Source organism: Lonchura striata, chromosome 19 (genome assembly GCF_050655825.1).
Source record: "Lonchura striata isolate lonStrDom1 chromosome 19, ASM5065582v1, whole genome shotgun sequence".
Classification (NCBI taxonomy): Eukaryota; Metazoa; Chordata; class Aves; order Passeriformes; family Estrildidae; genus Lonchura; species Lonchura striata.
The window spans coordinates 11,411,331-11,434,820 of record NC_140721.1 but is presented as its reverse complement, the minus strand read 5'-3'; the positions used below and the strand labels follow the sequence as shown (position 1 = coordinate 11,434,820).

The 23,490-nt window shown below is 50.4% G+C and overlaps 1 protein-coding gene across 4 annotated transcripts in view; it reads right to left on the bottom strand.

The window, feature by feature from the left end:
* Positions 1-20,891, bottom strand: part of HIP1 (huntingtin interacting protein 1) — a 44,218-nt gene extending 23,327 nt beyond the window's left edge. The window contains exons 1-2 of one of the 4 annotated variants that reach the window (XM_085557669.1): positions 20,697-20,816; positions 19,471-19,580 (exon numbers count right to left, since the gene is read on the bottom strand). In XM_085557669.1, coding sequence (XP_085413795.1) covers positions 19,471-19,551 — 81 coding nt within the window. In that variant the 5' untranslated portion in view covers positions 19,552-19,580; positions 20,697-20,816. Of the gene's footprint in view, positions 1-19,470; positions 19,688-20,696 lie in introns of those variants that run through there. The other 3 variants (XM_021540378.3, XM_085557670.1, XM_085557668.1) reach the window with 3 other exon arrangements.
* Between the last annotated feature and the right edge of the window lie 2,599 nt (positions 20,892-23,490).

The window sequence follows — 23,490 nt, the reverse complement described above, 5'->3', positions numbered from 1 at the left end:
AAACCATTCTTCTATCTCTCCTATCACTCCTGCTATCACACTTCTATCACTCCTAAAAGCAACCTCAAAGCACTGCCAGGGCCCTTGGCTTGCCAGCAGAGGCTTCAGGACCCAAAGAACCAAGTGCTGCTGCGGGGCCAACCCAGACAACACACTAATCCAACACACTAATCCCTTGGGATTACCACAGTCTAGTCTCGGCTCAGCCATTTACTCTGGGATGGTGACTTGGCCTCTGTTAATGAGATAACAGGATCCCACATCCTTAAGAGGATACAGGGCTACCCCTGCACTCTCCCAACACCCAGCTCCACAACCACCCAGTTCGTCTCAGCTTTGGGGAAGATTTTAGGGCCAAGTCCAGGTTGTGTTTTCCTCACATGGTTGTTAAAGCCCCTGTGAGATCCCTGGGATGGATAGAGGGATAGAATGCTCGGCAGCACTGCTTGTCTTGGAGCACACGGCTCACAGCTTTTTTGCTGGACTAAATGTGTTTTGCTAGAGCAGATGGCTTGAAGCAGCAGCCAAATTCCTTTGGGAGCAGAGTATGGATGCTGCTCTGAGCCTGGGAATGAGCATGGATCAATGCTCTGCAATCAGGGCAGGCACCTGCCCCTACTGGGGCTACCTGCTCCTGTCATAGGTGCCATCATGGGGCCAGGTTTTGTGGTCTTCCCCCAGTGAAGTCCCACAGTGAGTGACTTCCAGCTGTGTTCTCAACATGAAAAGTGAGAGCTTGGATCCTTCCTGTGCGGCCCAACCCCAGGATAGTGTTCCCCCCAGCTTAAAGGGATCCTGGAATTAATTGATTTCCCCCTTAGCTGGGTTTAGCATCACTTGGAACTCAATGCCACGACCGCTGCTGCCTGCTGCCCCAGCACATCCTGGAGGTGCAATCCAGAATTTCCAAGGCATCATCTCCAGAGTCACCAAGAAGCTAAGCCACAGCTTCCAGAGGCCACAGTGCTGCAATAAGCACTTGGTCATCAAGTATTAATGGCTGATTTGCATGAAGAGACCTTAAGACAGGTACGCAAAGAACACAGCCAAAACCAAAGAGGATCTGAACTAAACCCAGTCCCTCCCACATGCACAGGCTGGACGGGACTTTCTCTACAATGCCACCTGCATGGAAAATAGCCTCTAAAATAATACACAGGATACATAAATTTTTTTGTAGTTTCTGGTGAAATGCTGTAATGCTACTGGAACCTGCTTGCAGCCATGCCAGACTGCCCACCCCCCACTCACAGGCTTTGTGCTCCCAGCATCCCTACTCAATCCCCCAAATCAAAATCAGCTAATCATCATTAACCTTATTTTTCCAAATCAAGCTTTCAGACCAGCTCCCCCCTGAACAAAGTGCTCAGCTCAGGGGGAAGGTATCTAGGGTCACCTGCACAGCCAGGACATCCAAGTATTTGAGGCCACGGCTGCAGTGTGGTTCCTCATGGCTAAGCTGCTCCAGCTAGCAAAGTTCACAGTTTAGACACCACCAGGAAGCACTTGGAGCAAGGGCAGAGAACTCCAAATCCATCTGGCTTCACAGCATGGGGGGAGAGCTTCAGCCAGGACGCAAAAATTAGAGCCAAGGCAGCTTGAGGAGAAAATCTGGAAATTAACTTAAAAGCAATTTTGGGAGGGTCCTCAGAGCAAAGGGAAACCCCAGTTCCAGAGAATCCAGGAAAGCTGGAAGCACTGAGCAGGAATGACAGCATCCAACCAATCCAGGGCTGAAGAAAGGCTGGTGCAGCCTATGGGGATAAATCCCACCACTTCAGGGATCCACTGAGGTAGAAGGAATTTCATGCTCTTCCCAAAGGAGTTCCTTGCTGTAATTCACTGCACCACTGTGAGGATACAAGGGTGAAAAGGCATTCCTGGGGGTGCTCTTGGGTTATTCCCAGGTGGTCTCATGAAGAGAGGGGATACACAGAATATCTCCCAGTTAGATGGGCAAATCCAGGCTTCATCCCAGACTCCAGAAAACCTCTCCAGGGCTGCATCCTATCTGAACAATTTGGGATGCACTTGCAGAGGCCCTAGCAAGCCTCTATAGGTGGAATGGAGGGAATTAGAAGGGATGCACTGATGCTGCACCAACTGCAGGGCATCACAGGCACTGCCTCCACTGGGGTAGGAAGGAGCCTTTCCCACAGGGAATAGGGAAGGCAAAGTGATGGCTGCTTCCCTGGAGAACCAGGGAGGAGGCAGCTCCTTGCTTCACCCTGTCCTCTGAGGGCCTTCATTCATCATCCTCTGGTCTGATCTGGAGAGGTGCAGATCCCTCCTCTCCCCGTGGCTGTACTGAATCTACTTGGGTGCTTCACTCCATGTCCCTTTTCTCCACCCGGGAAGCACTCTCCACCCTCCTGAAGCTCTGTGGCTCTCCTACCAGCTTCCAGGATGGGATGCGTGGTCTGGATCACGATGGATGAAGAAAGAAGATACATTCAGCATCTTCCCCCAGCTGCTGGAGGCTCTGCAAGCAGCTTTTAATCTCTATTTCAGCAATCACCTCTCATTAAAATGATGGGAATTAGGGTAAAATGTCTCAGCAAGTGTGGCCTTTTGTCATTGCAGCCTAGAGAGGCTCCTCAGAACGCTCCCCAAGGCTTTGGCTTTTATTGCTTTTTACATCTCTGATTTCTTTTGGAGCAAATCTCTGCCTCATCTGCTCAGGATGAGAGTGGGAAGCATGGACCAAGCTGCTCCAGGGAGCATTTATGTGCCTCTGAAAGGTCTCCTTCCCTCTTTTTTCCTCTCCTTCTGTTCATTTTACCAAGTCTAAAAATACTCCACTAAAAACCCTCTTCCTCTGCAGCCGCCTCCCTCCTGGATGACTAATAATATATGTTGCTCCTTCTTGATCTCTCTGTATTTCCCAAGTCTTTCCCAAGGGAAGGAACCAAATCAGGGCTGTGTTCTCAACCAACTCCTTGGATTCAGACTCTAAAATTAATTTTCCTCAGAGAATGGTATTTTTTCCCAGCTCCTTCAGTGTAGCAGCAGTTTAAACTCACCTCCCCAGCTCACAATAAACGAATCCTGCTCCATGGCTTACACCTACCCAATGCTGCTGCAATATTGTTCTCATATGGGAGCTCCAGGATCCTGTCATTTTCAGGACTCTAGGGAGACTAGCAGGTTCTCTGGGAAAACCACCAAGCACTTGGAAAACTATTGTCTGTTCTTTTCAGGTTTCAGTTCTTCCCAGCAGATTTCCAGCCCTGGAGCATGCCCTTGGGGAATATGCTGTGAAGGCTGGGTTAGGCTGGGTTTGGTGTCTGGTCCTTGGAGCTGGGTGACCAGCACTGGCTGTGCAAGGAGTTTGCATTTTAGGAACAGGGGGTGAATGCTGGGCACTGGGGGTGTTTGGGATAGTGGGACTTAGTGGGGAAAAAAGCCATTGCCACCAATGTGGTGACAGCAAGGTGAGTTTTTTCTCTGAGTGGGATGTTACAACACTGTAACATGGATTGGCTTTCCTGCACTGCTCCATGTCTTTCCAAAACAGAGCCAAGACCTGCACCAGGCACATTCCCTACTGCCAGCACCACATCATGGATTAGTCAGGATACAGGGATGGAACAGTACTGGCAAGAGCTGGAGCTGTGATCAGTTTCTCTTGACTCAGATACTGTAGTACAGCCAAATCCCTCATGGCTCAGCCCACTGTGATTTTCCAAAGAGATCCATCCTTTGGAAAACCCTCATGCTGACACTGCTCATGTAAAAATGTCCCCAAATGGTCACAGACCTGGTGTACCAGCTGCTGCCAGCCCCAATCCTGTACTGCATGGAGGCAGATTTAAAGGGTGTTTGGCTGCTCCAACACTTCTGGAAATCCCCCTGGCCATCTAATGCCCAAATACCTTTGCAAATCTTTATTAAGGAAAAATATCTGCTTGGGAGAAGTGCTTAAAAAGCTCAAAGCAATTTCCAAATCCTTGTAATACCACAGTTTCCTGGGCATGTGAAAGTGAGAGGAAAAAGCAGATCAGGCTGAAGCAAGCCCAGGGCCAGGGCTGGTGGCTGTGCCCAGGGCTGTGCATGGAGTGCCAGGGGTTATTTCAGCATCAAGCTCCTCCAGCTGCTCAGCATGACTGGAGCAGCAGGGAAAGCAGGGAGGAGAGCAGCCCTTCCACATCCCCCCTGGCAGGAGATCCAGGAGGGCTCCCAGGGCCCATGGACAGAGAGTTGTGGGTGAAGCTGCTGCTTGCCCGGCAGGGAGCCAAACTCCATTATCTCTCCTGCCTTTACAGGAAGCCACTTGGTTGAGCTGTCAATATAGAGATTGTCTTAAAAAAAAAAAAAAAAAAAAAAAAAAAAATTCGGGGTCATGGTGCCATTATCGATCATTTGATATTTTTAGCTCCCTGTTCAATCCATCCTTGTTGGTGTTACAGCACTCACACAGTCCTCTGGAACACGGCTCAGTGGGGCCACTACAAGGTAGGCAGAAGCTCGGAAAGCAGCAATACAACGCCAACAAGATTAAAAATGCAAGACGGAAAGAGAGAGGTGGGGTAAGCAACATCCTCCCCGCTTGCTGCTTCCAGCTCCTGCCAATGTTGCAAGGAGACACAGATAGATCACCCCATCCAAACCAGAGGCAGATGAAACTCCTGTTCCCTACCTGGTGTGGAGGGCTGGGAACCCATAGAAAGGTTGAGACTGAACTGAGTGGTGCCATCAATGGGCTGGAGGGAAGGGAGGGCATCCAAAGGGAGCTGGACAGGCTGGAGAAGTGGGTCCATGGGAGCCTCATGAGGTTCACTCAGGCCAAGGCCATGATCATAGACCTGGGCCGGGGTAAACCCTAATGCCAGCACAGACTAGGGAGGTCTGTGAGGATAACCACCCTCAGCATCCTTCTCCATCCACGGGGCCATTTACTCCCAGCAATGGCCCCCAATGTTGTCCTCTCATCTCTGCTTGCAGGCCTTCCACATCCTGGATCCACGGATTCCATTTCTCATCATTGTCAATTCCATAGTGATTCAGTGTATTCTACCATCACTGATTTCCTAAATGGATGGATGGATGGATGATGGATAGATGGATGGATGGATGGATGGATGGATGGATGGATGGATGATGGATGGATGATGGATGGATGGATGGATGGATGGATGGATGGATGGATGGATGATGGATGGATGATGGATGGATGGATGGATGGATGGATGGATGGATGGATGGATGGAAATGACCCTGTAGAGGACTGGGGGATTCTGAAGGGTGATAAATGGGACATGATCTAGCCACGTGTGCTGACAGCCCAAAAAGCCAAGCATCTTCCGAGATCTCCCCTGGGCCTGTACCTCTGGGGTCCCAGCACAGGACAATGACAATGATGTTAAACTGAACAAGGGTGGGGTCAGGTTAGAGATGGGGGAGAAATGTTTGACCATGAGGGAGGTAAAGCGCTGGCCCAGGTGAATGATGGCAGTGGGATGTAAACCTGCACACTTAAGCTCTATGTGACAACTTTCTCATCATTGCAGATGTCTCCTGGCTCCCCTGCAGCCCCATCCTTACATGCAGTTTATCTGGGAACCCTCCTAGGAACCCCAGGCTGGCTCTTCCTTTGCACACACACATTGCTCTGCTGTGGTGTCACTCCCTTCTCGCCTGACACTGACACCACTGAGATGAGCCAATACCCAGAAGAAGGAAGCAGGGTCAGCAAAGAAGACAGCTGCAGTGGGAACTAGTTCATCCTGCCATGTCTGACCCTCGTGGCTCCCTGGGCTCACAGGGACTGGAGCTCCAATGTCACACACCACCTTGCAAGCCCGAAAGTTTACAGGTGTCAATGCCCCCAGCAGCTTTCCCCATCCACAGGGATGTTTACCCCCAGCCATGAGCCCACTGACTCCCACATCAACAACCCCCAACTCTGTCCTCCTTTCTCTACTTACTGCCCTTTCATACCTGGATCAATGTCACTAGTGACTCAGAAGATGGTTGATAAATCATAGAATCCCAGAAGGATTTGGGTTGGAAGGGACCTTAAAGCCCATTTCATTCCACCCCTGCCATGGGCAGGGACACTTTCCACTATCCCAGGCTGCTCCAAGCTGTGTCCAACCTGGTCTTGGGCACTTCCAGGGATGGGGCAGCCACAGCTTCTCTGGGCAACCACCCTTGCAGGGAAGAATTCCTCCCTAATACCAATCCAAACCTATAATACCCAAGCCATTCCCCCTCTCTTTCAGTTTGAAGCCATAAAACACATCTCCAACTAATTTCCTTTTAAAGTTGTCAAATTCTGCCCTGGAGACTCCATAAATGGGGAGCTGAGGCTTCACATGACACACAGTGCCAGAACACATTCAGCATCTGCCCTTGGGTGCCTTCCTCCCTCCCCCAAAGTATAGTGAGGCCCTTGTGAATTTCCAAATATTTGCCTTAGGTGATCCTTCCATTGCCTCATCAGAGGAATCACTTTAATTACCTGCTTTTGCTTGCGCCTAGAATTGAGACAGTAGGGCCTGACAATGCCAAGTGTGGTGCTCAGCTCAGTGTGAAGCCTATAACCACCTGCCAGGAGCTTGCCACACCATCCCCTGAGCCTTATATCCATGTGAACCCGGAGAAGGGAGCAGGAAGCTGTGTGGATGCTCCAGTACAGGCACACACACCTCAGCACCTCCCTCAAGTGCTAAATGCAAGCAGTTTGTTGCAGATGTGTAGCAAAGGGGGAACAAACTCGCTTGAAGTGAAACCACTGGATGCAATAGGTTGGGAAATGCCACAGCACATGTTTTTCCTGCACCAGACCATGTCCTACAAGGCCAGCCCCTGCCTGCAGCCCCCTCAGCAGTGCTGGGATGGTGGTGGGGACGTGGGTGCTGTGCCTGCCTCTGGCTAATAGGCAGCAGTTAAGGTATTTATAGGAAATAGGCAACATCCTTCCATCCTGGGGACAGTTTTCAGCCCTGAGCTTGTTCCTGTTTAAGTGCCGTGTGGTTGCAGGGGGAGGTTGGAGAAGAGCAGGCAATGCTGGCCCACAGTAGTGCTGCCTCCTCCTAGTGCTTCCACAGGTTTGGCTGCTTGCTTTGGCCCCAGAGGCCACTTCCCAGCTCTCTCCCCCCATCCCAGCTACCGAGATGCTGTCCACTTCCCCATGTCCCAAACAGCTGCTTCCCAGAAAGGCTGTGGAGCCATGCACTCTGGAGAGCTGCAGGTTTGCAGAGAGGTCAACTGCTGGGCTCCCTCCCAGCAAACCCAGGAGGATCGGGGTCCTCCGAGTTGAGTCCAAGGGGAAAAAGGTTGGAGCAAATAGGTGTCCAAATGACAGCTAAAAAATGACATGGTAAATTCCCTGCCTGGCATCCCCTCCTATGCACCAGTGCCAGGATGAAACCCCATCCTGGGGTGAACCTTGAAGGGCGCAGCCCCTCTGCTCTGGAGCCAGGCTGGAATACCTTGGGGTGTTCACTTGGAGAAGAGAAGGCTCTAGGGAGACTTAGAGCCCATTCTTCTGCCTAAAGGGCCTCCAAGAGAGCTGGACAAGGACTTTGGACAAGAGCTTGGAGTGACAGGACAAGGGGGAATGGCTTCCCACTACCAGAAGGCAGGGATATATAGGATATTGGGAAGAAATTCTTCCCTGTGAGCGTGGTGATGCCCTGCCACTCCCTGCCCAGAGAAGCTGTGGCTGCCCCATTCCTGGCAGTGTCCAAGGCCAGGCTGGGTAGAGCTTGGAGCAACCTGGTCTAGTGGAAGGTGTCTCTGCCCATGGCAAGAAGTGGAGTGAGATGGTCTTTAAGGTTCCTTTCAACCCAAACCATTCCAGGATTCTCTGCTATGCAAGTTCAAGCATTCCTTGTGTTCTTTTAGTAGTCCCTGCTTCCATGTCCAACACCTCTCCAGTGCCTGTGGCTGCTCCTGCACAGGTGATGCTCCTGCAATAGCCTCATAACTTTGCCTGGCTGAGAGCACCTGGCAAGCTGCCTGCCCCCGGGGTGTCAGAAGGGCCTGGGAAGCCTGCAGGGCTGGAGCAAGGATCTCTGCTCTGACCAGGGTGGAGCCCGAGGTGGAAAAAACCCGTCACATAAAGGAAACTGTGTTTCATGTGTTATTGCTGTTTGAGATGATTGAGGGGAATAGCAGGCATGATTCCATGCAAAAGGTTGCAAAATCCTTTCCTGACATATAAATATTTTGTTTTCTTCCTTTTCCTTGTGTGGAAATAAACACCACTGGCTGGAGCACTTCCAGCATACCCTTAGGTTTACCCAGCCCAAGGAGAAGGGTTGCACTGTCCTGCTCTGGCCAGCCCCTCCACCGAGGCTAGAGGGGCACTAAGAGCATGAAACCAAGCTCCAGGTGTGGAAAACATGCGTGTGCCTACTGGGACCATTGGGAAAACAGATGGGAGGCACTTGGAATAAGCACAGGCTACAAGAAGCAGCTCCATCGGGAGCTTTTCTGGCAGCAGGGGATGCCTCTTGTGCTGGGAGCCACAGATTCTCCATGGCATGGGGGGCATCCCCCATGTGTAATTCCACAGTGGAATGGGCTGGGCATGGATGGCTGTGTCTGCCACTCTGTTCCCTGCCTCCTCAGGCCCTATGAGCAGGATGATACATCTTCCACACAGGGATGAAGGTAGGGAGAGAGGTGCCTGAAGGGCCCTGCACCCCAGGGATGCCCCTGCTAGAGTTCATCAGGGCAGAGAGAAGGGCAGCTGTTGCCCTGATTTTTAAAAGTGTTAAGTTTTCTTTTATAGTTCTTTTGAAAGTCTTTAAAGTTCTCATAAAACTTCTTCAGACTTCTGATCTGTTTATATATTTCTACTGGAGTTCTCACACACTGTTCATGTAAATAGTAATTGTTTTGCATTCTTCTTTGTGGGAGGAGAGAATTGATGGACTGTTGGTTTGACCAGTGTGGCTGGAGAGGTGGTAATTCCATCCTCCAATCCACGGTCACTTCTGGAATTCTATAAATATCAGATGCTCAAATAAAACACTCTCTTTTTTTGGCCTTTGAATTTACCAAGCATTTGTGTACTTACTTCATGTCCAACAGCAACAGGCAGCCCCAGGATTTCCATGTTGTTCCAGGAAAGCAGGGGGTTTAATGTGGAAGGGAAATCTCTGCTCTCAAATGCAAATCACAGGAGCACACACAATACCACTGACACTGGCAGAGTGTCATAGGGGACATCCAAACACCAGGAATTGGCTCTGGTCAGCCCAGCCCAACACAGGGCACCCTGGTCCTCATACCCCCAGCCACTCCTCTGGCACATCCGCCTGCTAGAGATATATTGGACTGGGAGGTGACAGGGTCGGGTGGAGTGACACAGGGACAAGGCTCCTGGGACACAAAAGCCCACAGGAATCAGAGCAGCCTCGGTGAAGGTGATGAATGGCTAAGCCAGGCACTAGCCCGAGGACCTGGGAACTGCACCCAGTAGTGCAGTAGTTTCTTCTGTGGAGAAAATCCTTCGTGTTCCAATGATGTTCAGGGAATCAGAACTTTTTGGTTTTTTATTTGTCACATTTCTAGATAAATAAAGAAAAATGTGCAAGAAATCTGCTGTATGATATTATCAGAAACAACCCAGAGAGCCCTGAGCACAGCTTAACCACCATGACCAGTTCCTCTGCTGTACCCTGGTAAGGCAGAGAAACAAATCCATGTGGGGACAATTGGTGGGAATGTCCAAATGCTGCTTCTTTCTGGAAGAGCATATTGAACCTAAACACAGGACCAGGAACATCTGGAGGGGACAAGCAAACACTCAGGCCCTGAAACCAGGCTGTGGGACCAGCTGGGGATTGCTGTGGCAGGAGCTAAGCACTATCCTTACCCTCCAGGGCTGGGAAAGATGGAAATACCCATAGGAAGAAGCAGAAGACCTCAACCATGGCTACATACCCTGATTATAAGATGCTGGCTATTTCCCCAAGCAGAAATCACAGCTCTTTCTGCTGCAGCTGGAAAGAAAGAATCCCTTGGAGGTGCTGGGAATGGGTATCCAAAATTTGCTTATTATTCAACAAAAGGGCCTGACTTCACCCCTCTGATAGGAATCCATAGTTCTTGGCATTCCCACCACATGAAATTTTTTTTTCCCTGCTGATGGGAAGAGAAGTTGGATTGCAACTACTCCCAGAGTTAGTGAATGCCGCAGAGAAGGAGGGAAAAGGGTTAAAATTATAAAAGATCTAAGAGGGACACTGGCTAATTGTCATTTCCAAGTGATGACTGATTAGAAGAAAGATTGGTTCCGATTTGATCCTAGACCTATTTTTCCCTATCATATCCCATTCCCAGCTCACAGAGATGTTAGTGCACACACATGGCACTCTGGAGGCTGATAGGCAAGGGGCAGCAGGGACCCAAAGTGGTTCTGTGCTAAAAAAACTCTCAGAGAGGAGATTCAGCTAGGATATGCCCCACAATGGTATCCAGGTATTAAGGGATTAATGGAAAAGTCTAGACATTACACAGTTAATTATACCCTGCTCCTAAGGGAGAGAGGAGCCAACCCCAGGATGCTGTGGATGCTGTGCCAGGACAGCTCTGTCCACATGCCCCTGCCCCAGCATAGTACCACAACAAAAATCCCAGATAATAATGGGCTGAAACCACAGGTTTTGTCCAACAATTTCTACTCTTTCCTTTTCTCTGGTTTATTTGTGTTTGTGCTGCTGCCAAAGCTTTGCTTCCCTCTCTGTAGGCAGAAATTGATGGATATTTAGTCTGAGCTCTTTGCTCAGAAGCTTTGGCTGGTACCTGATTGCTCCTCCATCCCCCAGACACTACTAATTCCTCAGGAGTTCTCCTGCTAAACCAGCTGTATTGAGGGGTGAAATCTGGGGATTATAGAAAACACAGGCAGGGATGACAGACCCCGTTTGCTGGGAAAATAATCCCAAGGGGGTTCAGTGGTTGGTGTGAGGGCACTGGAAATAAGGCAAAGGAGAAAGAGGATCCAATGTGAATGGAAAAAATGTGGATTGGTTCACAGTTCTGTGCCTGTGGCAATGGAACTCTTTAAATTTGGACATTTCAGCTAAAAAAAAAAAAATCTGGAATGCAGGAGCAGAGAGCAGCCCTATTTCTAGCTGCGACTCCTCCCTGTGTGCTTGGCCTCCAAGACAACTCAGAAACTCAAGGCACTTCTTCCCGAGCTATAAAAAGAGCTGGAATGGGACTGCAAGAGCTAGGAAAACAAACAAGGGAGCAGTCTGCCCTTCTGTTGAGGACATAGGTAAAGCCAGGAGAGGGTCTGGCTCAACCCACCTTTTGAGGTGCCCCCAAGGAAAGAAAGTTGTGGGGCAAAGCAGAAATTCCAGGCTGGATCCCACCCACCAAAATGTTGTCTGTGCCTTGTCCCAAGGCACCCCACCACCTCCCACCCCTCCTGTGTGAGGAGAAGGTCTAGGACTGGCCCCATACATCACCTCAATACAATTCTGGGTTCCTTATGCTTGGGGAGGATCAAAGGTACCATGGTCATCAGGAATAGAGCATGGAGTGTCCTCTGGGACCACAGGGTGGAAGGAACTTCACCAAAACACATATCCCCTTTCCCCAGGTTGCTGAAAGGGTTAACAGCCTCACCTGACACCTGCCCCATGAATCCCAGCAGGACTGGACAGACTATGTGAGTTCCAGGTGGCCATAAAATTCAGCACAACTCAATACTCACCTTTGCCCTCTCCAGACAAGTATTTACCTCTGCAGAAGCAGCCAAACCTTGCAGACTGTTGGAACATTTCATTCCCATTAGTGAAGTGCACAAAACATTCCTGGCTGGAAAAACACCAGCAGGTCACTGACTGGGAACAGCACCACCAGAAGAGATGAGTTCTTCAGTGCTTTCACCGACTTAGTGCAGAAGAAGCATCTCTTCTGGCACAGCCATTCCCAGCTTCAACACTGACTTCTTCAACACCCAAAAAGTCAAAGTCTTCCTCTGCCACTACCTCAGCATTCCCTTAGGACCTCAGAAAATCTCCTCACACCACTAATTGGTGCTATGGGACTTTCCTCCTGAGCAGCTCCAAGGGTTGTAGAGCTGGACTGGGTAGTCCATATGGAGCAACCAAAAGTTGGCACACTTGGTAACCATGGCTCAGGATGAGAGGGACAACAGATGGGACCAGAGGGCATCGCCTCAAGCTAAACCAGGGGAGGTTCAGGTTGGACATCAGAAGGAATTTCTTCATGGAAAGCATTGTCCAGTATTGGAAAGGGCTTCCCAGAGAGGTGGTGGAGTCCCCATCCCTGGAGGTGTCTAAGGAATGACTCAACATGGCACACAGAGCTCTGGGCTGGGTGACAAAGTGGGAATCAGTCACAGGCTGGACTCAATGACCTGGGAGGTGTTTCCCAATCCAAAGGATTCTGTGATGCCCATGGATCAGCAAGGTGAGGGCTAGCACCAGTGTGATGATCTGCCAAGCCCATGGAGATGCCAAAGTGCTGATCCATGATTTATTCAGTGGGATGCAGAGGTTGCATTTAGTTCATTTAGAGGTAGGATGCAGAGGTTGTGGATGAACTGTGACTTCACCGAGATCAGGCTGGGGATCTGAGAGTTGTATCTGGCTTGTGCAGAAGATGCCAATTGATCTATTCAACAGTTAAACAGAGCCCTCCTGTGCCCAGGAGCTTGATCCTAGAGAAAGATGTCTCTGCCCATGGCAGGGGACTGGGACCAGATGATCTTTAAAGATCCTTCAGCCTAACCCCAATGTTTTAGAACAGTCTCTTAGTACATGGAGCTGCCTTTTGTAACTGCGGAATCTCAGTTCCTTCTTTGGTGGGACACTTCTCCAGCTTGCCATGCCTCACAACAATGGAGAGCATGTCCCAAGGGTTGGTTGTGGTTGTGGTTGGTGTTGTGTGATGAGGATGGGATCAGCTCTGTATCTGCTGCAGAATCAGACCCTGGCCATGGCTTCCAGCATCTTCAGGCCAACACAGGGTGTCAGTCCCCGCCATGGGCTGGGAATGTCCATTAGCTTGGTCCTGGAGACTGTGCCCTCCACAGTACTTGGCACTCACTCACGAATCCCCTCCTGCCCCTTGGTTGTGCCAGTTTGGTGCTCCAACAAAAAGGTGCCTTTGTTCCCACCAATGCAGAAAGCACCAGTCCAGTGGCTGGGAACACTGTGCACTGAAGAATCGGGCAGCTCTAGAGTTGCTCTAGCTGTACTCAGCTCATAGGGAGGTTGCCAGGCTGGTTTGATGGTTTGGCCATCAAAGTCAGGTTCAAGGGGACCTGGGGTTGCCCCAATGTGCCATACTTGAATCTTGAAGTGAAGAAGATCCTTTATTGCTTGGCAGTGGAGCAAACTAATAAAATCCTGCTGAGCTGTGGCTACTTTATTCCAAGACTTCCATAATTTTAGATGCTATTTTTACCTAGTCTGAGTGGTAGCCAGCTTTGTGTTATGACACCAAATCCCAGTTTAACACTATTAGCCTTTGCCCTTCCCAGGTGGATGCTTAGTCCTGTTGTGCCAAGTGCTTGCCATGCAGGAACAAGGAAACTTCCATCAGGGAAAGGGATCCTTTGGGAGAAGTGGCTTCTTTTGCCAGGGCCAGGCTGGAGACTTGCTGCTTATTGCTACCATTTGTCTTTTTTATTGGAATAAAAGACGGATGTGAGCAGCTCATCACCCTCGAGAGAGACTGTGGCATCGTGCTTGGTTTGAATTAGTAGATGCTGGTTGGAAAATAGTTTTTTCCAGTTGCCATGTTCACATGGAAGTGAACAAGAATACAGGATTTAGTAAGCGCAAACTGTGTTGCAAAGTGCTTCTGCCAGAACCTCAGGGAAACCCAGGAATTGTCCCCTCTCCTCTTAAGAGCCCAGAAAACACAGGATAGCATCAGTGGGGAGACCTCAGCAGTCATGGCCCAGGGGGCCTAAAGAGCACAAGGAAATCTTGAACTCACATAGCACAGCATACTGGAGTGGTTAAGGGACCTTAAAGATCACCCAGTTCTACCCCCTGCTATGGGCAGGGACACCTTCCACTAGAAGGAAGACCAGGGTGCTCCAAGCCCCATCTAACTTGGCCTTAGACACTTCCAGGGGTGGGGCAGACACAGCTTCTCTGGGCAACCTGTGCCAAAGTCTCACCACCCTCACAGCCAGGAATTCTTCCCAGCATCCCATATCTATCCATTCTCTGTCAATCTGAAGCCATTCCCCCTTGTCCTGTCACTCCAGCCCCTTCTCCAAAGTCCCTCTCCAGCTCTCCTGGAGACCCTTTAGGCACATCTCCCTACAGCCTTCTTTTCTCAAGGTGAACACCCTCACCTGTCTCAGCCTGTCTCCAGAGCAGAGGGGCTCCAAGCCCTAGCACATCTTTGTGGCCTCCTCTGGACTCGCTCAAACAGCTTGACTTTAATTCCTCGAATTGTCCAAAGCCAGGCTGGTCTCTCCTCTTGGAGCACCTGGTCTGGGAATGTGTCCCTGTCCATGGCAGAAGTAAAACAAGCTAAACTTTCAGGATGCCTTCCAACACAACCTTCTCAGTGAGTCCATAATAAACTCTTCAGTGTCTGTGTATGCCTTGAGAGAATAATTCACCTTTCTACTGTGGACTGGGACCATTTACTCAGCTCTGTGATTAGCCTGGAACAGCACACAATGTATAATTAGTCCAGCTGTGGGCTGGACTTGCACATCCGGGCTAAAACACTGGCTGTGCTGTCTATATCTACTGTCACCCGGGGAACAGGCTGTCCCCAGGAAGTTTTCTTACTTGGTGACTGCAAAATAAATCAGCCAAGCTGGTGGCAGGCATGAGGGCCAGAATCTAGCCCTTCCTCCAGCCCTCATGCTGCTGTATGATCTGAGGCTGCTGACCCTCTGTCCCAGGTTCAGAGGGTACAGGGATGAGGATGGGCACAGAATCCAGGTGCTGGAGCTCACTCTGCAGTGTCATGTGCTGGACAGTGCAGGTGATGCTCATCCTGGTTGCATGTCACGTACATGGCATGATGCAATGAGCACCTTCTCCCCATCCTTTGATTCTTAGTCTTTCAGCCAAAATTGTCCCTCCTGCAGCTCCAGCCCCTGTCCAGAGGTTTTTACTTCTGGGAAAGCAAAGTTGTGATGAATCACCCTGTCCTCATGACAGGTGTCCACATCCCACATGCCCTTCCTGACTGTTTTCGCTGGACTTGGGTCACGGCCAGGGGCAGCAGAGGGGACCACACTCAGTCCAGAGTCCTCTGATGGGGAATTTAGTGAAAACCCCGCTTTCCTGGCTGTTTCTCCTCAGCTCTACAGATGGATGGAGTTAAATTGGATAAATTTCAGAGGGCAAGAACCCATCTGCACCCCTAGGACAGGACATCCTTGGTGAGGAAGTACATGCTGAGTGAGAGGGAAAGGGGTTTTTGGGGCAACAATATCCCCTAGCATCCCTGTCTTCCCACTCAGCCTCTGGTGTAATTCAGGGCAAGGTTCTCCCTTGCCACTTGGTGGTCCAAAACTATTATGTTTTCCCAGGTACAGAAGCTCCTGGACTTGGTGCCAGTACTTTCAGCACCAAATCTATTCATCCTCCTGAGGCTTAGCTGCTTCTGGAGTCAATCCCCTCATTAAAAAAACTCAGATATTTCTGCATCTAAAATAGATATTTCTATATCTAAAGAAAACCTCCTAAGCCACTCCATCCCTGTGTGCACTAATAAGAAAAGCAGCCCCATATCTGGTACGGGGCAAACGATTTTCTTTCCCTGGGGATGGAAATAAGTTTCTAAGAGGGACTCTCTGAAAAGAGACGAGATGACCCATTACCTCACTGCTGAAGCTGCATTCAATCCCCAGCAGCTCTAGCTCCTAGTAAAAGCCAGGAGACCAAAAGCACACATAGCACCAAACCCAGGAGCTCCTTTTCCTGGAGATGAAAGGGCCATGAATTAATCCCCTGTAGCACCTACTCCCCCAGGATGAGCTCAGCTGTTGTCAGCCCTCGCACCCCACAGCCAGGGGCTATTTTTTCCTGTTCTTGCTAGTGTCAATATGTTTCTTTAAATATCTTTTCAGAGAGGCTGTATATATATAGCCCCACGCTGGTGCTTTGAAAGAAGCCTCATTTCCTGTGTAAGAACTGAATTTCTTGGCAAAGCTGCTTGTGGCTGCAGCATCTGAACCACAAAAACTGGTTTTTTTTTCAGTAGTAAATGGAATTTCCTTTGCAACTGCGAGTTCGACTGAGCTAGGTCTGATCTCTAATTAGCTGGGTTGCTGTGTCTGGAAAACACAGGACCATTTTCCCACTTATAAGAATGCTGGGAGAAAAGGATTAATTGCATTAATGGAGCTGTGATGGCGGCCCAGAGGTGACACAGCCCATGGTAGGGACAGGATGGGCACAATCTGCTTTTAACCTGTATTTGGCTGTGAAAAAGTTGGGTTGACATATCAAAAGAATTTATTAACTGACACTGAGGGAGAAAAAAAAATCAATTTCATTTGTGCCTGATACTTTTTATTTTGCACCATCTCTCTGCACCTGGTTTTAGAGAAGGCTCCTCCAGCAGCAAGGCAAGAAGCAAAACAGCTTTGCAGCCCCTGAGGGATGGCTCATGGATACTAAGGACATTAAAACCTTCCAGAGCAGAAGTGGCATCAGCTACATTCAGAGTTCTGCATCTCCCTGGCATGGAAATGCCACACCTTCCCACTGGGAAATCCTTAGCAGGAGGATCTGACATCCCCAGCACCACCCTGGAGACTCTGATGGCAGGAGTGGAGATGTAGCCAGCAATCACCTTCTGCTGCAAATATGTCTTTGCAGGGTAATTTCTGAGCCATAAATTGCTTTTATTGTTGCACACAGTCCTAGGGACCATCGTGTAAATGTGCTAGAGGTAGTGGCAGCTGTGGGCAGTCCAAGTGGTCCCTGTTCCCCTTTGCTGCTCCTTGAATTTACCAGAAAAAAACGGCAGCCAAAGAACCTAAAATGTAAGTTTTTTAGATTTTCTGCAGGAATTTTAAAGAAGGATCTCCTCCCAACCCCCACCCTTGTCAGGATTCCATCCCTTGGAATTGTCCCTATGGCAGGGACCATGCTGGGCATGCAGCCTCATTGGATGGCATGAAGCCCCAGCAGCCATGAGCTCTGGGAAACAAACATGGAATTTCTGTAGCTCCTCCACAGCCCTGGGCACTGTCTCCACCTCATGTTCTCATCCTTGGGACACAGCACGGACTCAGGACAGGGCAGCCTGCAGTGGTGTGGGACATGATGGCTCCTGATGGAACACAGCTGGGCACTAGAGCAGTGCTCAGGATGGGAGACACAAGATAATTATTTGGTGACTTTGCAGCCCAGGAGATGACAACACACCAGCATAATATGCCACCTCCCTTCCACCCAAAATCCACAAGATGGGGACAAGGACTAAAGACCAGGGCATGTCCTACTACAGCTTTAATGTCACTTCCCTCAATTTTGATATCTGAGCGTTTTTGCCCAATGCAGTGATGAGTTTAAAAAAAGAAGGAACAAGTTGGTGCAGGAAGAGCTGAGCTGTGTAAGGATCTTTCGTAAGGATCTTTCCACACCTCCAGCCTTCCAGGAGTCAGCTGCTGCTTTGCTTGGGAATGTCATGTACCACCTCTGGGAGTCTGCAGTTGCACCTGCACTGATGCCCTGCTGGCCATATCCCTGCTGGGAATGAAGGGAAATAAATATCCCATGGCACTGCAAAACATGAGTGAAGGAGCAGGAGAGGCTGGGGGATCACCCCTGGAGCATCATCCCTGCCCCGCTGAAGTCCTGTGTCCTTCCAACCCTGACTTCACCCTCAACACTTTGGCTCATCCAATTGTTGAACACCCAGTCTTTGCCAACTAGCCAAGCACAGAAGGAATTTCAGTCCTTGGCTCCATCATGGCACAAGGATGTCTGCTGTGGACAATTACAGCATGGAAAGAGGAAGAAGGAGGGAAGGTCCCAAGGAGGGAAGATCCCAAGCACTACTCTAAACAAAGAAGACCTTCCCTGCAGAGCTCCAGCACCAGCGCATACCCCTTAATCCAACCAGGAGAACTTGGAGGGGATGCAAACTTCAGACACCATGTGAAACATTTATCTTAAAATGTGGCAGGATTTTCACTTTCAATGTTTTTTTCTCCTCCGTTAGTGATCCTTGCTGTGCCCAAAGATTTGTGCCAAGGTTGAGGTGGTGAATGGTGAATCACCACATGAAACATCAGCAAAGGGGGAACAGTCATTGCAACACTCATACTCCCTGATGGCAGCAGAACTGCAGGATTTGGTGTCCCTGTTGCTCAACTTCCTATGAAAATTATCAGCATCGACAGAAAAGGAATAGAGCAGTCCTTGGCTGTGTCTTGTTCTTCCTGAGCTGCTCTTGCCCAGCAGGCAGCAAGAACAGCATGAAAGGAACACCATGTCTGGGCATGTCCTCAGGTTTCCCACATTTGCATTCCCAGGAAAATCAATATACTTGCACAACTGTAGGAGCAGAAGAGAGGCCACCAGGAAATTTACTGCTGTTTGTCTGCAAGCCAACAGATGGAGGCTGTCAGGACAGAATTGTTGTGCAATGCAAATGCAATAACCACCATGGAAGCTTTCCACCACCAGAATATCCCACCACCATGGAACAATTCTAGCACCAGTTTACCACCACCACAGAAACATCCTATCACCACAGGAACATCCCACCTCCAGACCTCCCCACTACTAGGATGTCCTACCACCACCACAGCTTTGTAGGGTGCTCTTGTTCTTCCAAACTGAGCTCAGACCACAGAAACTGGGTGCTGCCAACCCAAGCAGGTGTTCCTCAGGCTCCCCAAAGGCCCATTTGGATACACTTTCTGCCTGTTTTAGCACTTTTACCCCAAAATAAGCGTTGCGATGTATGTGCTGCTGCCTTGAGACAGCCAGGATTGGGGGGAGGGAAGGAGTCTGTACATGCTAAAAACACAGGGAAATTTTTCATTTTAAAGCCATTTAACAGATGAAAGTTTTCTTAAAAGAAGTCACTTTCAAAAAGAAAAAACCCAAAGCCACAAAGTTTCTCTAAAAAAAAAACCTCAGAAAGAAGAAGTTGGACAAAAATTGTACAACCAAGACCTAACGGGTGCCTGGCAAGTTCTCTAAAGTGGAGAGAATTATGGGGAAAAAAAAAAAAAAAAAAAAAAAAAGAGGGAGAAAAAATTAGTTAGAAAGGGAATTGCACGGAGCTGAAGCACAGAAGAAGAAAAAGCTAGACAAGGCCATGCTGTGTCATTAGTCTGGAAATAAGATGAGGAAGATGAAATCCAGCTCGTAGCAATGTGGGGAGTGGTGCCGCTCCACCACCCTCTCCACTCAGCCCTTCCCAGGAAACCACTAGCTCAGGGGGAGCCTGAGAGAGCTCCAGGCCCATCCGGCTGTTGCTGACACAACACGGAGCCAGAAGGTTCCAGGAGCAAACCAGTTCCATTCCTACCTTTAGCAGTATGAGTAAATAATTGATGTCTGAGGTAACCTGAGCGGGAAGGTGAGCAGAGCCTTGCACATGATCCTGCATCCAACTTCATGGCCTGGTGGGTTTTCTTCCTGCAAAACCCCCTCAGACATGATCCTTGGTGTTTATTTCCATCTCTAAGCCATATCCCATGTGTTGCTCCCACTCTGGGCTCATTCAAGTCTGCTTCCACTGGTCCCATTTCTACCCTTGCTCCTGCCTCAGTTTCCCTTCCTCTCCCACGGTAGGTCTGGACAGTTCTGCTTCACTGGTACTTTCCATCCCTGGACATGGAGCAGAGCCAAGCTGTCCCCAGCTCCCTCTGCCGCCATCCCTCTCTCTTCACTCCCCCCATGCTTTGATGCTTTATCCAGGCATATCCCCAGCTGCTCCAAGCACAGCCTTTCCCCAAATCACCAGCTTTTTCCACCAAAGCACCCCTACTGCCCTTCCAGTTTGGCTGCCACCTTTCCTCTGTGCAGGACATCAATCCATCACCTAAAACCTGAGCAAAGGGCCCCATCCACCCCCATACTCTGGATGCTGCTGACAGTGCCTCTTCCCAGGAGCCAACTGCAGGGACAGACCCTGTCCACACCTGGGGTCTCGGTGTGACACAGGAGCAGAACTGACTCCACTGGCCAAAGAGCCACTTCTGTGTTCCCTCCAGCCAGGGAACACAGGCTATGTGTGCTCAGGGAGGTTCCAAGGACAGGGTGGCACCGTCCTGGGCATGATGCCTGGCTGTGGCCGGGCTTGGAGACTTGGCAGCTCAGGCCAGCGGGTCAATGTTCCCTAGCCCCGCTGCTGGGAAGGCCAGGCTGAACAAACACTGCTGGGCTGGGGCATCCCGGCTGTTCCTCCAGGGCCGGCTCCAGCCCTAGCCACGAAGTCCGGCGGGTCCCCAACCCCGTCGCCCCAGGGCGACCCGCGGCCCTCCTCCGCCAATCCCCCCGACCTGCCGCCAACCCAGCTGCGCCCTTGCGCCAGCACCAACCCGCCAGGCAGCTCCATCTGGCTCTGGCTCACCCGGCTGGCCGCGCCCACCCAAACAACCTCGCCCACCTCGGGTAACCCCGCCCGCCTGGCACAGGTACGGGCGAGCCGTGCCCACCGCACCGCGCCGCGCCCCGGCTCGCCCCGCCCGTCAGCCACCGCCTTCCCCTCCTCACCGCTCGCATCCCCGCCCCGCCCCGCCCTGCCCGCACCTGGGCGCGCTCGAAGCTCTCCCGCTCGGCCTCCAGGCTGCCGCCGCCTGCCCGCCGGCTTAGCACCTTGGGCAGCGGGTTGGCCACCTGCTTCATGGTGCTGCTCACCCGCTCCATGGCCGCCCGACCCGGCCCGCCGCCCGGCCCGCGCCGCGCCGCCACCGCGGGCCCTGCGCCATTGGCCCGCCCGCCTGCCCCTCACGGCCCGCGGGCACCACCCTCCCAGCCGAGCCCCCCCCCACCGGCCCGGATTCTCACTCTCATTGGTTCATATGGACGTCAATCAACGCAAGCTCCCGCCTCCCCAGTCCCCCTGCTCTTTGCTCCGCCTTCAGGGGCCGCGCCCTTAGCACCGCCCACCCGAGCGCCGCGGCCACGCCTTTGCGCAGTTCCCTACTGTGATTGGTCCGCGGCCCTGCCGCTCAGACACCGGTGTCCCGCCCCGCCCCTCCCCTGTATGGGGCGCGGCGCCCCCTGGCGTCGGCGGACTGATCGGGACGCGCCGGGCCGAGCCCAGGGGCCGCCGTGGGCTCCGCCGGGCCCGGGGGCGGCCGCCGTGCACCGGCTCCGAGCCGCGGCTGAGCCCTCCGGGGCCGCCGTGCACCGGCTCCGAGCCGCGGCTGAGCCCTCCGGGGCCGCCGGCCGCCGAGCCCCGTATGGCTCCGTGAGGCTGCGGCCCCTCGGCCGAGCCCGGCGCGTGGCCACGGGGTGACCCGGCACCGCCGCCCCGTCCCCGCTGTCCGCCTTGGGCCGGGCCGCCCCTCACGGGTGTTCGTGGCTCCCCACGGCCTGGGCCGGGGGTGGGGAGGCGGCTCCGCCGGCTGTCAGCGCCAGCAGAGCCCCGCAGCCTGCGGAAGGGTCGTGTGAGGCTTTTCCCGTGTGGGATCCAGGCTGGGGGTGGGAGCTCTGCAGGGCATTGCTGCAGGCACAGCTGGCAGAGCCCAACAGGAAGTGTGTAGCATTGGCAGAGGGGCAAAATGTGGTTACAGGGGTCTGAAAAACGCCAATCATTTGGTTTTTAAAATTTTATACGTTTAATAATAATAAAATTGTTATAAAAATAATAATACAATTAGGGTAATAAAGTTTAGAGTTAGGACAATTACAAGACAATAAAAAGCAAAGAATTATGGATGTCCGGATGCTCTCATACACTAAGTCACGAAAAGCATGACTTGTGAACAAAGGAATCACCCTTAAACTAATACACTTGTTGCATATTCATACATCCTTTATGGTTATGCATACGTTCTATTTTAAACAAGAAACTCTGTTGTATGTCAACTGTTTCCTTTAATCCCCTGGCGTCTTCGAGTCTGAGAAAGGCCTGAAGAAATTAGCTTCTTCTCATAAGAAGCCATAAATTCCTCTCCTTTGGAAGATTTAGGTGTTCCTCGAAGCCAGTATCTCATTCCTAAAAAGAAAAGTCCCCCCACATACATAGTCTCTATTTTAACATTATGTTGTAACCTAAAACTACACTTAACACAATACGTAAGAGAATTAATACAGCATAACTTTCTAACATTACACATATAATATTCATTGTAACATTTGCGAAAAGCCAATCACAAATATGCATTTTTCACAATGGGGTCTGAAAAAGAAGAGAGGAAAGGTGAGAGAAGGATTTTGTTTCCCCTGGACTGTGTTTTATTATAACTTGATCTGGTCCTGTCACTCTAATCAGAGATTTTTGTAGCATTAGATTGGATATCAGGAAGGAATTATTGACTGTAAGGGTGGTTGAAGCCCTGGCACAGGTTGCCCAGAGAAGCTGTGGCTGCCCCATTGCTGGAAGTTACCCAGGCCACACTGCATAGGGCTTGGAGCAGCTTGGTCTAGTCAAAGGTGTGCAGGAGGTGGAACAGGATTGTTGGAAATTATACAACTTCTAAATTTTTAAACTAACTTTAGTCAGTGGTTTCGTTCATCTTTGCCCAGGAAGGGAATGGAAGTTTCTTTTCAAGAGACTGTTCCCTAGGCAAGGCCTGATGAGTTTAACATCTCAAGGGACTGGGAGTGCCAAAGGATGCACAAGAGATAAGCGACCATTAATGAACATCAACATCTGAACATCCTTCCTGTTGTGTCGGAGACACTTAGTCCAGGAAAAGATCATAAAAGAAGAATGAGGGCCCGATGAGTATCGAAGGTGAAGAGATCAATAACCAATAGGAAACCAAATTCTAAGAACTGTGTAACTTCAGACCAATAAACATTGAACCAATGAATCTCTCTGAGTTTTAACTGTATAAGTATGTAAAAATCTAGAAAAGAGACATGTGATGGAATTATTTTCTTTGCACAACCCAATGTGTGGATGAAATTACTTCTGTTGCACATCCTGGCCAGAACATCATCCTGGCCAGAATAAAATAACGCTTGAGTTCTCTAACATTAAAAATTGTTCAAAAGGTTTTGTTTTTCCTGCTGTTTAAGTGACAGGATGAACTTTAAAGTTTCTTCCAACTCAAACCATTCTGGGATTCTCTCAACCTGGCGAATTACTGGCTCCTGTAATTTTGACCAGGACTATCATCCTATTCCAGAGGTGAATTTCTCACTTGGAACATTTCTACAATACTGGGAGGAATTCCTTTTTTTTTTTTTTTTTTTTTTTTTTTGTTTTGTTTTGTTTTGTTTTGTGAAGAGACTGAAAACTGAATTCCCAGATATGGCAAATGGGCCATGCTGGGACTGTGCCAGCTGGGTTCCTGAATCCTTAAAAGCAGATCATAACAAATCAGTGACTTTGCTCCAGGTGGGGAGAAACTGTGCAAAACACTGCTGG